This window comes from Micropterus dolomieu, linkage group LG21, assembly GCF_021292245.1.
Source record: "Micropterus dolomieu isolate WLL.071019.BEF.003 ecotype Adirondacks linkage group LG21, ASM2129224v1, whole genome shotgun sequence".
In the NCBI taxonomy this organism is placed as follows: domain Eukaryota; kingdom Metazoa; phylum Chordata; class Actinopteri; order Centrarchiformes; family Centrarchidae; genus Micropterus; species Micropterus dolomieu.
The window spans coordinates 24,319,162-24,330,914 of record NC_060170.1 but is presented as its reverse complement, the minus strand read 5'-3'; the positions used below and the strand labels follow the sequence as shown (position 1 = coordinate 24,330,914).

At 45.8% G+C, this 11,753-nt stretch overlaps 1 protein-coding gene across 1 annotated transcript in view; it reads left to right on the top strand.

Moving 5' to 3' along the window:
• The first annotated feature begins 277 nt into the window (after nt 1-277).
• setbp1 (SET binding protein 1) overlaps nt 278-11,753 on the top strand; it is a 36,877-nt gene continuing 25,401 nt past the window's right edge. Inside the window, exons 1-2 of the mRNA XM_046034568.1 lie at nt 278-1,052; nt 7,015-7,604. Coding sequence (XP_045890524.1) covers nt 7,170-7,604 — 435 coding nt within the window. The 5' untranslated portion in view covers nt 278-1,052; nt 7,015-7,169. The remainder of the gene's footprint in view (nt 1,053-7,014; nt 7,605-11,753) is intronic.

Here is an 11,753-nt window from a genome sequence, read left to right as displayed (position 1 = left end):
AACCAAGATTCAATAAACTTTTATCCAATTGGCCTACACATTTATGTTAAAATAACATTTATGTTAAAAGTTCTGTTTGCAAAAAGTACAAGACAGCAGTGACTCAGTCGACACAACTAGCCTTTTGCCAGATGTTGCTTTCCCCCTTTGCTTTAGGCCTACGGTCCCACAGGAGAAGGCCATGGGAATTAGGGGAAGGTTGCAAAAGGAGACGCGCTAAACGCGTGTGCTGCCAGGTGGAGGCGATGTCGCTCCTCCTCTCCTCTGCTCTCTGCTCTGCTCAGCCAGAGCTTTCAGTCTGCTGGGTGAGATCATTACCAGACACCAGGCTCCCGGACCTGACATTCACCGATCGGAAAAGCAGAGAGAGAGACACAGAGAGAGTGAGTGAGTGAAAGAGAGAGGGCGAGAGAACCCTGATCCGAAGCAACCGGCGAGGGAAAGCGATCTAAACCACCGTAGCCTGCCTCGGCTCCCCAGTCTCCTGTGCTGACGGCTGAAAGCGCGGTCTTGCCGCTGATATTTTCCCGCTGGATTTGGGCTTGTAGTCGGATGCGGGCTTGTTTTGACTGCAGTAACAGTCCTACTCCCCCCCTCCTCCCTTACCAACCGAGTAGCGGATTTGCTAGGGATCTCAGCGCGGTGCAGATCCCCGAGTGAACCAGCGATCCTGCAAGGCATCGGAGACGCACTCTCCACCACACGAGTCAATCCGCAAGAGCTTCTAAAGATCTTATTTCTGTGAGGAATTGGACAGAAGCGCCAAGTTTCCGATTGGATTTTTTCCCTGTGCGGCCACCTTGCTTCTGTCATCAGATCGGCTGCAAATCCTATTTTCGCTTTTTTTTCTCCTTTCCAAAGCACCGTTGACGCCATTTTCCTCGGGGTTTTCTGTCACAAAATATATACATACATTCTGGCACCGCTTGACAGCTCCCCGGGAGGCTGTCATCCCATCCGTCGCTTGTGTAAAGTGTGTCTAAATGGATTGTAAATGATCTTGATAAAATATTTACACGTTCGAGCCGAGTGTGTGACAACATTAGACATGGGTAAGTAGCCCCGGTTGACTGGCCACATTCCACACCTGAATACGCTCTCCTGCAAATGTGTTAGTGTTGTTATTAATGTTATAAATTAGCGGCTGTGTGTGTGTCTGCTTTTTATGTTTGATTTTTACATGCCACCTTAGCCTATATAGTCTTTTATATTATGTCAGTGCCGTTTATATCCTTTTATTTGACATGAAATATGTGAAATTGCTTCTAGTCACATACCTACAAATTCGACTAAACACGCACGCGTGCACATACTCACACCACCATGCGCACAATCTCGCACGTACACACAGACCCCCCCAAACAATGTTGGACCACTCTGTCTCCATACATTATAACTGTGTAATACCTTGGTAATTAGGTGCCAGTAAGATAAAACAGCTAATTAGGTCAACAGGATGAAGTGTCCACTACACACTGATCGAGGACCAGCTTAACCACGCGCTTAGTTCAAATGTTTTTCTACTGGGGTGGACCTCCTGCATGTTCATTGACATTGATAGTCCATCACATAGCATCACAGTCTGTGAGATGCAGCAAGCAGATGGTTGTAACTCCTTCATTCAGTCATGAGTCATGTCACATTCAACTGTATTTTATGGACATTTTGAAAGAGTTTTGGTTGGATGTGGTTTTTCTACTTGTTGTTGTCGAGTTACAGAGGCTGGAGAGAGACAAATGTCACATGAATAATGCAAAGTGGAGGTTGCAAGTTGAAGCACACTCAGTATGCAAGGAGTGTGTTTAATGTTTGCCTTCATTCTGATATATTTTTCATTTGTAGCGCAAAATCTGCAAAAGCCTTCGTAGCATCATTACAGATATGCCAGCGTACATAAAAATGTGGCTTCCACATTGCATGTAGTGGGATTGGTGGAAGCCAGAACTACTCCACTCTGGTTGCATTTATCAATAGCTGTTGGATGTCAGAAAACAGCGTGGCCAAAAGTGATGGCCAGCTTTAGCTGTGTGGAGGAAGGTGAGGGCTGAAAGTGAATGGCAGAACGCCACTATTATCAGCGGCCCCCAGAAACCTCAGTCACAGCACCAGAAGATAAATAGAGTCTGAATGAGTCTGGGAAAGTGTGGAAAAAATGGTCAGGTCTCTAGGATATATGGGATTGCAGGTGTGGAAATGAGCGCTGGATAAAAAAGAACAAGGGCAATTGTAAGAGAAGTGCGTGACTAGGTGGAAAGAAATGGGGTTGAGGGATGGATAATAGAGGTGATTCAGACTTGGATGGAACCATCGATCTTGTCTTGTTAACAGGTTTGGGGGAGTTGAAACACTGGCAGCGCTTTTGCGCTGTAAAAGTATGAAGGAGGCTATTAAAACACCTATTAGGTAATGAGATGCCCATGCCACCTTTAAATTAAAGCATGAGAAATCGATTAGGTGTATCCCCTTCTGAGCTGGATACCTCGGGTCGAAATAGGATCACAGAGAGGGGGAGGAGGGAATGTGAACGGGATCCAAGGACAAATCTAACTGTTGGCAGGCGCTCTTAACAGAATATCAGCACTGGAGCACCTTTTGGCAGAGCACACAGAAATAGGGAGGGAGGGAGAGAAGGAGAGGTAGGAGGTGGAGGGTAAAGGAAAGAGGTAGCACAGGGAAGAGGGGAGAGAACAGAGGTTGGGGGGGGGGGGGGGAGGGGAAGGAGGAAGACAGTTGGGGAGAAAGGGAGGTGTTTTTGCTGACAGCCATTTTGTGGCTTCTGCTGCAGTTAAAATGGTTTAACATTCATCTGCTTCTGCAGGGCAGTTAGGTGAGGATGGTTTTAGTGCTACCTGGCATATGGCTCATCCAGAGGAGTGTGTGCGTGTGGGACTCCACAGAGCGGCTGCAAGGCCATCATTTTCTATTATGGCTGTCCCACACATGGTACTTTATGATTGTCCTTCTCGCTGCCCTATAGCTGAACACATGCTTGTGCAATCCACTCTGAACTGGGGAGAGAAAGGGTTCATAATGTTCACTTAAAAAAACGAATACGCTCTTTGATGAAAAAGATGGCTTCGTTCACCTTGCTCTGCTCTGAGGCAGAGGACTAATAGACTTCCAGTTGTAAAAACCCGTGCTCGTGCCCACTGGATTTGGAGGTAGCAGAAGGCTGGGGCCATTCCTTTTGATATGCCTCCAATCAAAGATTGGATCATTCTAGAAACATTGGTTTACGTGATTGCCCCTTCACTAGAGGGCTGGAATAAAAGAGAAAAGGAGAAAAATGAAAATGGCAGACAGACAGTGTTCATCGTCCCTCTGAGATACTCATCTACAGCCAGGGATGGCCGAGCTTCTACTACACTCTCACTTCAAAGAAAAGGAGGGAAAAAAAGGCTTCACCTTGTGTAATCACACGGGCGTTTGGTGTGCTTGTGGATGTGTGAATCTGTGAGCCTGTATGTGTGTGTGTGTGTGTGTGTGTGTGTGTGTGTGTGTGTGTGTGTGTGTGTGCGTGCTTGCATCTGTCTGCATGTGTGTATGAGCTATTTGTGAGTCCACCTCAGGCACTGGGCTGCTGGGTATGCAGCCTTAAAAGGTTGTGTTTCTGCTGCCATCTCTCTCCCTCCCTCTCTCTGTGTATTTCTCACACGCACTCAGACTTTGTCTACCTCTGTTTTGTCTGTGTGTCCGTATCATTCACCATCTCTGTTCTGTCCATCTGTATTCCATTATCGATGCTTTATCACAATTGTTTTCAAAGGACAAGGCAAAATGTTGGAGGAGGATCTCATTCACAGCCTTTCACATCCAGCGCAGGGAATGACCTTATGCTATTTGAGAGGGAAGCTGGTTAGCGCTGGTAGTTTTGAGAACATAATAAAGCTATTTATGCAGTGAGTCTGGCCTCTCACAATCACCCTGCTGTCTGAGGCTAGTCGAGGTGTGTGTGTGTGTGTGTGTCAGTGTGTTTGTGTGTGTAAGAGAGAGAGAGGAGGCAGTGAGGCTCAGGCTAGGCGAGGGAGGCCCGAGGAGGGGTCAGTCTTACATAAACTCTCAGCCTGTCTGCCAGTAACAGAGAACTAACACAGCTTAGGGCACCGAGCAAGGAGGGAGGAGGAACAGTCATGACCCAGCTAAGTAGTTTACACAGTAATGGCTCAGAATGAAGATTGTACTAATGTATGACGCCATTTTGTTGTCATACTGGCTTGTAGTTGTGAGGGGGTCCTGAGTCTTAAGAGCACCACCCAAAGTGGTTTCTTTTTGATGAGTGTATGTGTGTGTGTGATGTTGTGGTTGGCAGCTGTCTCTTTTTCCTGTCATTGTCCTCAGTCACATGACAGACTGGGTGGCTTTCACACATGCCATAAAGGCGAGTCACCAAGCTGACATTAGAGACTGGGAGGACCAAACATGGTCATGTGGGCACTGTACGATCAGGTTGGGACCAAGTCTGGACTCACTATCTTTTGGTTATCCATGTAAAACTTTGACCTTTGAATAATTTGAATACTTAAAAGTTACGGAGGTTTTGCATGTTTTTGCTCATTAAATGCAAATTGCCTATACTGGACATTACTGCTGACCATTTTCTGAAAGCATACCATATGATTTCCTAACTTCCAGGCAGTCAGTGGTTTTCATTGGTTTTAATGAGATATGAAAAGCATCTTGCAGAGACTGTCCTGAGATAGGTAATCCAGCAAACTGAACATTTATGGATTTATTCATGTGTCAGCATGACCATTGTCACCATTGTCAGTGTGTGGTTATGCAAGGAGGGAGGTCTGTTTTGAGGACTCTTTTTAGTGGAAAAGCAAAATTAAGGAGGCCATCTGAGATCATAGACTGCCAAAAAGCATTCTAAATCTTTGTTGTCTTGAAATCAAACTCAAGAGACAAACAATAAAGTAGGAATAATAATGGTAGTGTCTTGAGATTAATAGGGTGCTGTTAGGCAGAAAACGTTTAACTCTTACCTTTGGAGGATTTCCTGAACAGTCCGTCTTCAGAAATAATGTGAATTTGACATAAAGAAATGCAGACTAAAGACGTAAGCAAGTTCAGCATGTTCATTTTCATACTGCATTTAATGAATCAAAATCCCTGACTTCCAGGAAGGTAGGAAATCAATGTAAAAACTTATTAGTGTGCTTTGGAAAATGGTTGGCTGTGTAAAGTTGTAGCCGCGTAGAGTATAACCGATTTGGAGTTCATAAGCTTAAACATGCAAAACCACAGTTATGATCCTTTAAGTCTTTTTCATACTTAACCACCATGGGGCTACCAGAACCTACATCAATAACCCTTATGAGTCAGCTTTGAGAGACTGTGGTTTAAGATTGGCAAACTTTACGGCCAAACAGAGGGCTCATAGAAACAGGCTTTTTTCCTTTCTATTTAATCTTGCATATGCAGAAGAAAAATCTCAGGGTTGGACACACGCTGTGGATTATGATTATTCAGTCATACTGTAAGGTCCAGTGGTGTAATAATTAGCGCTGTCGCTCATTACAAGAAGATTCTGTTTGTGAGGGGTTTCTCCAGGTACTCTGGTTTTCTCACACAGTCCACAGACATGCAGGTTAGGTCAATTGATTACTCTAAATTACCCGTAGGTGTGTGGTGTGAATAGTTATCTATCTCTATGAGCCCTGTGATTGACTGGCAACCTGTCCAGGGCATACCCAGCCCAGTGTATCCAGCTCCCTGTAAAGGGATAAGTGGTAAGCATGTGCTGTGAGGCATTGTGATGGGGATCAGCTGTTAGTACAGTAGCGTGGGCTGGTACAGGAGTGCGCACAGTGAAAACACATATACACATACAGATAGTGTAAAATGCCTACAGTAATCATTTTAGAGTGTATTAACAGAGGGAGGTCCCATACACAGGTTTACATGCTGTAAACCTTTTGTGATCTCAGGTCAATGTAAGTCTGCATCAAGTAGTAAGCTTTTACTTGAGTCATGTCTGCAGGTAGTGGTCTAGGCTGGGTTCACATCAGTGTAAATGGTGTCAGTTTAAGCTCAGTGTGTGAGACAGCATTCCCCACTTCCAGCTCAGTCATGCCTCATGTCATATTGACTGATGGGATTCCCTGGAGCTGTAGTGAGAAGTGTAGTCCAGTGTTTGTTTTGGTTGCTTTCTGTTTATACGCCTGTGTAAGTAAGCCTGTGTAAGTGTGTATGTGTATTGATGTAAGTATGTAATATATAACCGCCTGTATGTGCAATGATCCAAAAAGGAAAACCTGAATCCACTGACAAATGGTTACCACAACCTTCTCTCTGGAGAGCAGAAATAGCAGCAGGGGTGAAGAAGTGTACGCAGTGCACACTGTCATTTGTATGTGTATTTATGTGCATAAGTGTATGGAGTTTTTCATGCATGTGTGTATCAATGCCATTGCATGCGTGTGTAAAACAGTTCAGACACTGGTTTTTCCAGACCAACTCATAAACCACATCTGGGGAAAGAATTTAGATTCCTTCCCTCCATCTTTCTCTGCTGCCTTCCCTTTTCCCCATGTGTGATTCCCTCCCTCCTTCCCTGCTCTGGTGAAAAGAAAAAAACAAAAAAAACAGAAGTCAGCTTCTTTAATTTTTTCTGTCTTGTGTCCTCAGGCTAACTTCAGCCTGGTTTTAGAGCAGAGAAGAGGAATGTCTTATTTTGCACTGATCACTCTAGTGTCTGCATGGCTGAGGGATGAAGGGAGGGAAGATTAGCAATGTGTTGAAGAAGGGAGAGAGGAAGACAAGTGGTAGGGGGTGTCAAAAATGAGTTTATTTATGCGAGGTACAAAATGCAAATGAGAGTGTGGCAGCATGCCTCCACAACTCTGTGATGAGCTTGTGTGTTTGTCTTCATACAAACAGGCAGCTAATGATGTTGATGACAGCCGACAGGCCTGTGCTGAGGGGACTGGAATGGAAGCTATGGGGATGACAGGACGCTGTTTTAGTCGCCCTTATTTTCCTAATCATATCATTCACCTGCTCTCTCCGCAGACTGTCCCTGGCTTCGCTGTGTTCCTGTGGGGCAATCAACCCAACCCCAGTAGCTGATTGACAACAGCCAACCAGCCTGACAGACTACTGTTCTCTATCTTCCTATTGGCTGGCCACAGCTTCCCCCATCCTGACTGGCTCTGGCGGGAGCGTGGATGGAGCCAAGGGATCTGGTTGGCTTGGCCCGACCCAAAGAGGCGGAGTTACAGGGAGGCAGGGTGGGGCCAAATGAAGAGCACCAGCAAGGAGCAGGGGGCATCGGTTTGGCGCACGGTGATGATGTGATTAACGGTGCCATCAGCGAAGGGGAGGGTCTAGAGGAGCAGGGGGAGGGGCTTCTGGAGGAGCAGGAGTTTTCCATCAAGGAAGCGAGTTTCCAGGAAGGAAGTCTAAAGCTGAAGATCCAGACCACCAAGCGCACCAAGAAGCCCCCCAAGAACCTTGAGAACTACATTTGCCCACCAGAGATCAGGATGACCATCAGACCGCCAGTTGGAGAGGGTAAAGGGGGGCGGCAGGGACGAACAGGAGGCGGCACAGGAGCAGGGCGAGGCCAGAAAGACGAAGAACGCGGACCCCCCAGAAAAAGGGTATGTTACCATTTTAGTGGGTGTGTAGAGTGTACAGTATGTTTGAGTTTTAACTGACCGAAAAACTCCTGTGGCTTCTTTCTATCTCAACATCTCTCTGAATTGACCGCTCCCTCTCTCATACACTCCACCTCTTTCTGTACCTCTCTCTCGCAGTAGCTCGTTTCCCTGCTTGGTTACACAGGGTCAAAGTTTGCTACGTAATTGAAACCAGTAACGGCTAGCTGAGATCACACAATTACACACGCATACACACAAACACAAGCACACAACACACACTCACATGGGAGCTGAGAATAGGGCTGACATAAGCAAGTGACAGCTGGTGTCTGCTCTCTCCATTTGTGGTCATATACAGAGACCTTTCCTGTCTCCTCTCCTCTCCTGTCCTCTGCTCTCCTTTAATGAAATCAGCTCTTGTGGGTCACGCCCCTTCAACCCCCTCCTCCATCACACCCTTTACACACTGCTGTTTGGTGTGTGTTACACTGTGTATGTACAGGTCCTTTGGGGAATCTAGTGTTTGCAGTGTGTGTTGACCTACGCAGTGGTGTGTGTGTCCAAACCTGACAGCCATCTCAATGTCATAGAGCTCGACAGGCCCAGCAGGAGCGAAGGCGTCACGTTGTCAACATGATGCTGGGTCGTGTTTTGTTATGTTGTGTTTCGGTTTTGTGGTTTTAACTTAAATTCGAGGGGCACCTAGTCTTGCCTTGTCAGATATTATATCTACACTCTGATGCAACCTCAAAAAAAATCGAATTTCAAAAAACCAATCATCATCATCAAGGATCTGTAAGTGAGGGAAATTTGCGCATGACTAATCAGTCATGAAAATTTACAGAAAATTGTCTAATTTTCTCAAAGAGATGAGGTCTCTAAAATCAGGTAATGACAGGAAATACAGTAGTCAGCCAATTTGAGCCTGCACACAGCCCATCCTCTCAGTTAGACTACTTGTAGTCAAAGTGAGACAGCTCTATACAGATGTATTGTACTTACTATACATTACTGTTTCTCAACTTGGGGGTTGGAACCCAAAAAAGGGAATGAAAGATAAATCTTAAGGGGTCATAGGGAGGAAAGTAGAATGATTTTAAAGTTACTTTTTTCAGACTTGCCTCTATTCTTTTTCCTAATTTTTCCTAATTGGTGACAAAGGGTTGCAAGTAGATATGCCAAAAAGGTTGGGAACGACTGCTCTACATCTATGTATGTATGCAGTTTTTTTTCCCGACACCTTAAGCTCAAAGTCTGAGTAGTGATTCAAATACAAAATTGCAACCACATTGGAAAGAAAACATGTAGGTGTAGCTTTGTCATTGGCAGATTTGAACGTCATCCACAGCCACAATTTCAGCTAGTTGTCTGCAGGATGTCTATTCTCACCACAAAGTAGACTATAAGTATGCCTGACCTGCTGTCATCTTTGTGAAAATAAAGTATGAAAAGGCATGTTTACCACTAATAAAGTTTAGTGTTTACTTCCATGAGTAAGCTAAGTGAGTTGAACCCTGCTCTCTGATGTTTGGGCAGCCATCCCCATTTGGAAACCCACTGCTACAGTATGATTGACAGAGAGTTGTCATAGGGACAGGGGTGGCAAGCTGGTCTCTATTGAGTTTTGAGGTTTGGGGAGGGGAGGGGGGGAGGGGAGGGGAGGATGTGTTGGTGTTGATTCAGATCAGTTTCAACCCTTCATCCCCTACACACTGTCCCTCAATCCCTCCCACCCCCATCCCCCTTCCCTCTACTCCCCGCATCCCCCCACCATCCTTTCCCTCCATCCACCCATCACCTGCCACCCCAAGGGTGTAATACAGGCAGGCTCACTGGAGAGGAACGGGTTAAAGAGAGAGGCTGGGGCTTTCTGTCTCCCTCTCTTGTGTGTGTGTGTGTGTGTGTGTGTGTGTGTTGAGGTTAAATACTCTCTTTGTGGTGTGTGTGAGGCTGTGTGTCAGGAGGGAGGGGAGGCGTGAGGGGGGAGCAGATGGACAGCCTCTCTGCTCTCTGCTTTATTGTGTCCACATCCACTCTTTCCCTCTTTCTCTCTTAATCTTTTTTCTGTCTCTCTTTCTAAGCTTTTCCCCTCAGTCTTTTCTTCCCTCATGTCTTCCTCTTTTCACTCACTCTTTTTCACCACTCTTTTCTTCCTCTTCCTCCCTCTTTCACACTCTGTTGTCTTGTAGCAGATGGCAGCGTGGGGCAGCAGCAGCAGCAGCAGCAACAGAGCAGAAGCCAGAGTGTGAGCAGGAGATGGGGAGAAGAGAAGGGGGTTGTGGAAAGAGGAGGAGGAGAAAGGAGGTGGGGGTCAGGCATATGGAGAGCCTGGTTAAGGGGCCCCCTCAGAGGGAGTGTGTATGTGCGTGTGGTAGTGTGATGAATAGAGGAGGGGGAGAGGCAGGATACAATAGATGCCCATTAAGACAGAGATTTGACTCTAATAGACAGAGAAGGGGAGAGACAGACAGATAAGTAGGCAAACATGTAGAATGGTGCAAAGAAAGACATTGAAATGGCGTTTTTTAGCTTTTGTCAAGCATAAGAATCTGCTGTCCAAATGTCTCTTCTCCAATTTACAATAAGATTAAACTTTCAGTTACTCATGTGGAGAAACCAGCATGTTCCAGCATCGAACAGTTACAGGACACAGCAAGCAAAAACTGGCATACTGGAACACTAAAAATATGCAAATTATGTAAATGTTCAGAACTGACTAATTCAACAGCAGAGGCCAGGCAGAATCACCACTACAGCTGTCAGCGATGACACAAAATGACAATGATTAATATGTGACCAAAATCTGTATTTACTGCTCACTATAGAGTAAACAAGGGAGGGATTTCAGACACAGCCATACTGGAGAGAGGAGAAGAGTAGAGGAAAAAGGTGTAATTTTCCAGTCTTAAAGCGAATCTGACCCTTTTATCATCTTCATAGCAGGCATCTATAACCAGGGGGTCAATGAGCAGGCGCGTTGTGTCAGGAGACAGACCCACACACACACAAATGGGATATGATGGGCTCCCTTTCTCTGTCTCCAGCTGACATCACACACATGCTCAACGTCCCCTCACACACACAGCTCTTTGTCTGTGGTGCACTGTGTGTGTTTGGAAGATGAATGTGTGTTCTAACGGATTGGGTCCTGGGTCAACCACTGCATCACTCCTCCAGACACACATGCATACACACGCATAGACACACAGTTATCGGTCCAATGCCTACACATGGGGGAGCGTACGCTAGCTAAAATGCATCCACTCTCTCTCTCACACACACACACAGACTAAAACACACTAACACAAATCATGTTGAGCAGTGATTGCAGTTAGAGAGAGTGTTTTCCTGGTTATCTGTCCAGTTCTCTGGACGTGCCAAATGTGGCTCTTAATCCATTTCACTATCTGTGGGGAGAGATAAGCCAGAGCTTTTCCAGGAGTCCAGGCCAGGCTGTGTGTTGTTGTTGTGTGTGTGTGCGTGTACGTTTATGTGTATTGGTGGGTGTATGCGAAACCCTGACGCTAGACACACACTTATCTTGTCTTGACAGCCCCTCTGCTTGGTGGTCCCCCTGGCTGTGTGTGTGTGTTGCTGCTTGGTGGTCTCCCAGTAGTGTCTGGGATTATTATGTGTTAGTCAAGTGCATTCACAAGAAAATTAATGCTGCCACAGTTGCCACGCCAAGTGTGTGCGCATGCAATACGTGCACATGTGTCTGTGTGAAATGCTTAGCCTTTTGATGTGCGCTTTTGAGATGGCGGTTGGTGACCTAAGGGACTGGATGAGCTCATAAAATAGGAGTGTGTGTGCGTGTGTGTGTCAGCTTGTGTGTATGTGTGTGAAGTATTGCGATTACCCACAGAGAGCAATCCTTGACTGATTTGTGAATGTGTATGAACATGAAATGATCACCTCTAATATGGCCTGACCAAACTGTCATATTGGACTTTTTTTGGTGTCTGTCATTGTGTTGAAAATAACCAGGCTTTTATTTTGGTGTGTGTGTGTGTGTGTATGTCCTCAGTGTGCAGTCTTTGAGAGTAAGAGCTGGGAATGCTTTAAGGGGCGTTTCCCTGTGGTGGATGGGGGGATGGGACATGTGTATGTGTGTATATGTGTATGTGTGTGTGTGTGTGTGTGTGTGTG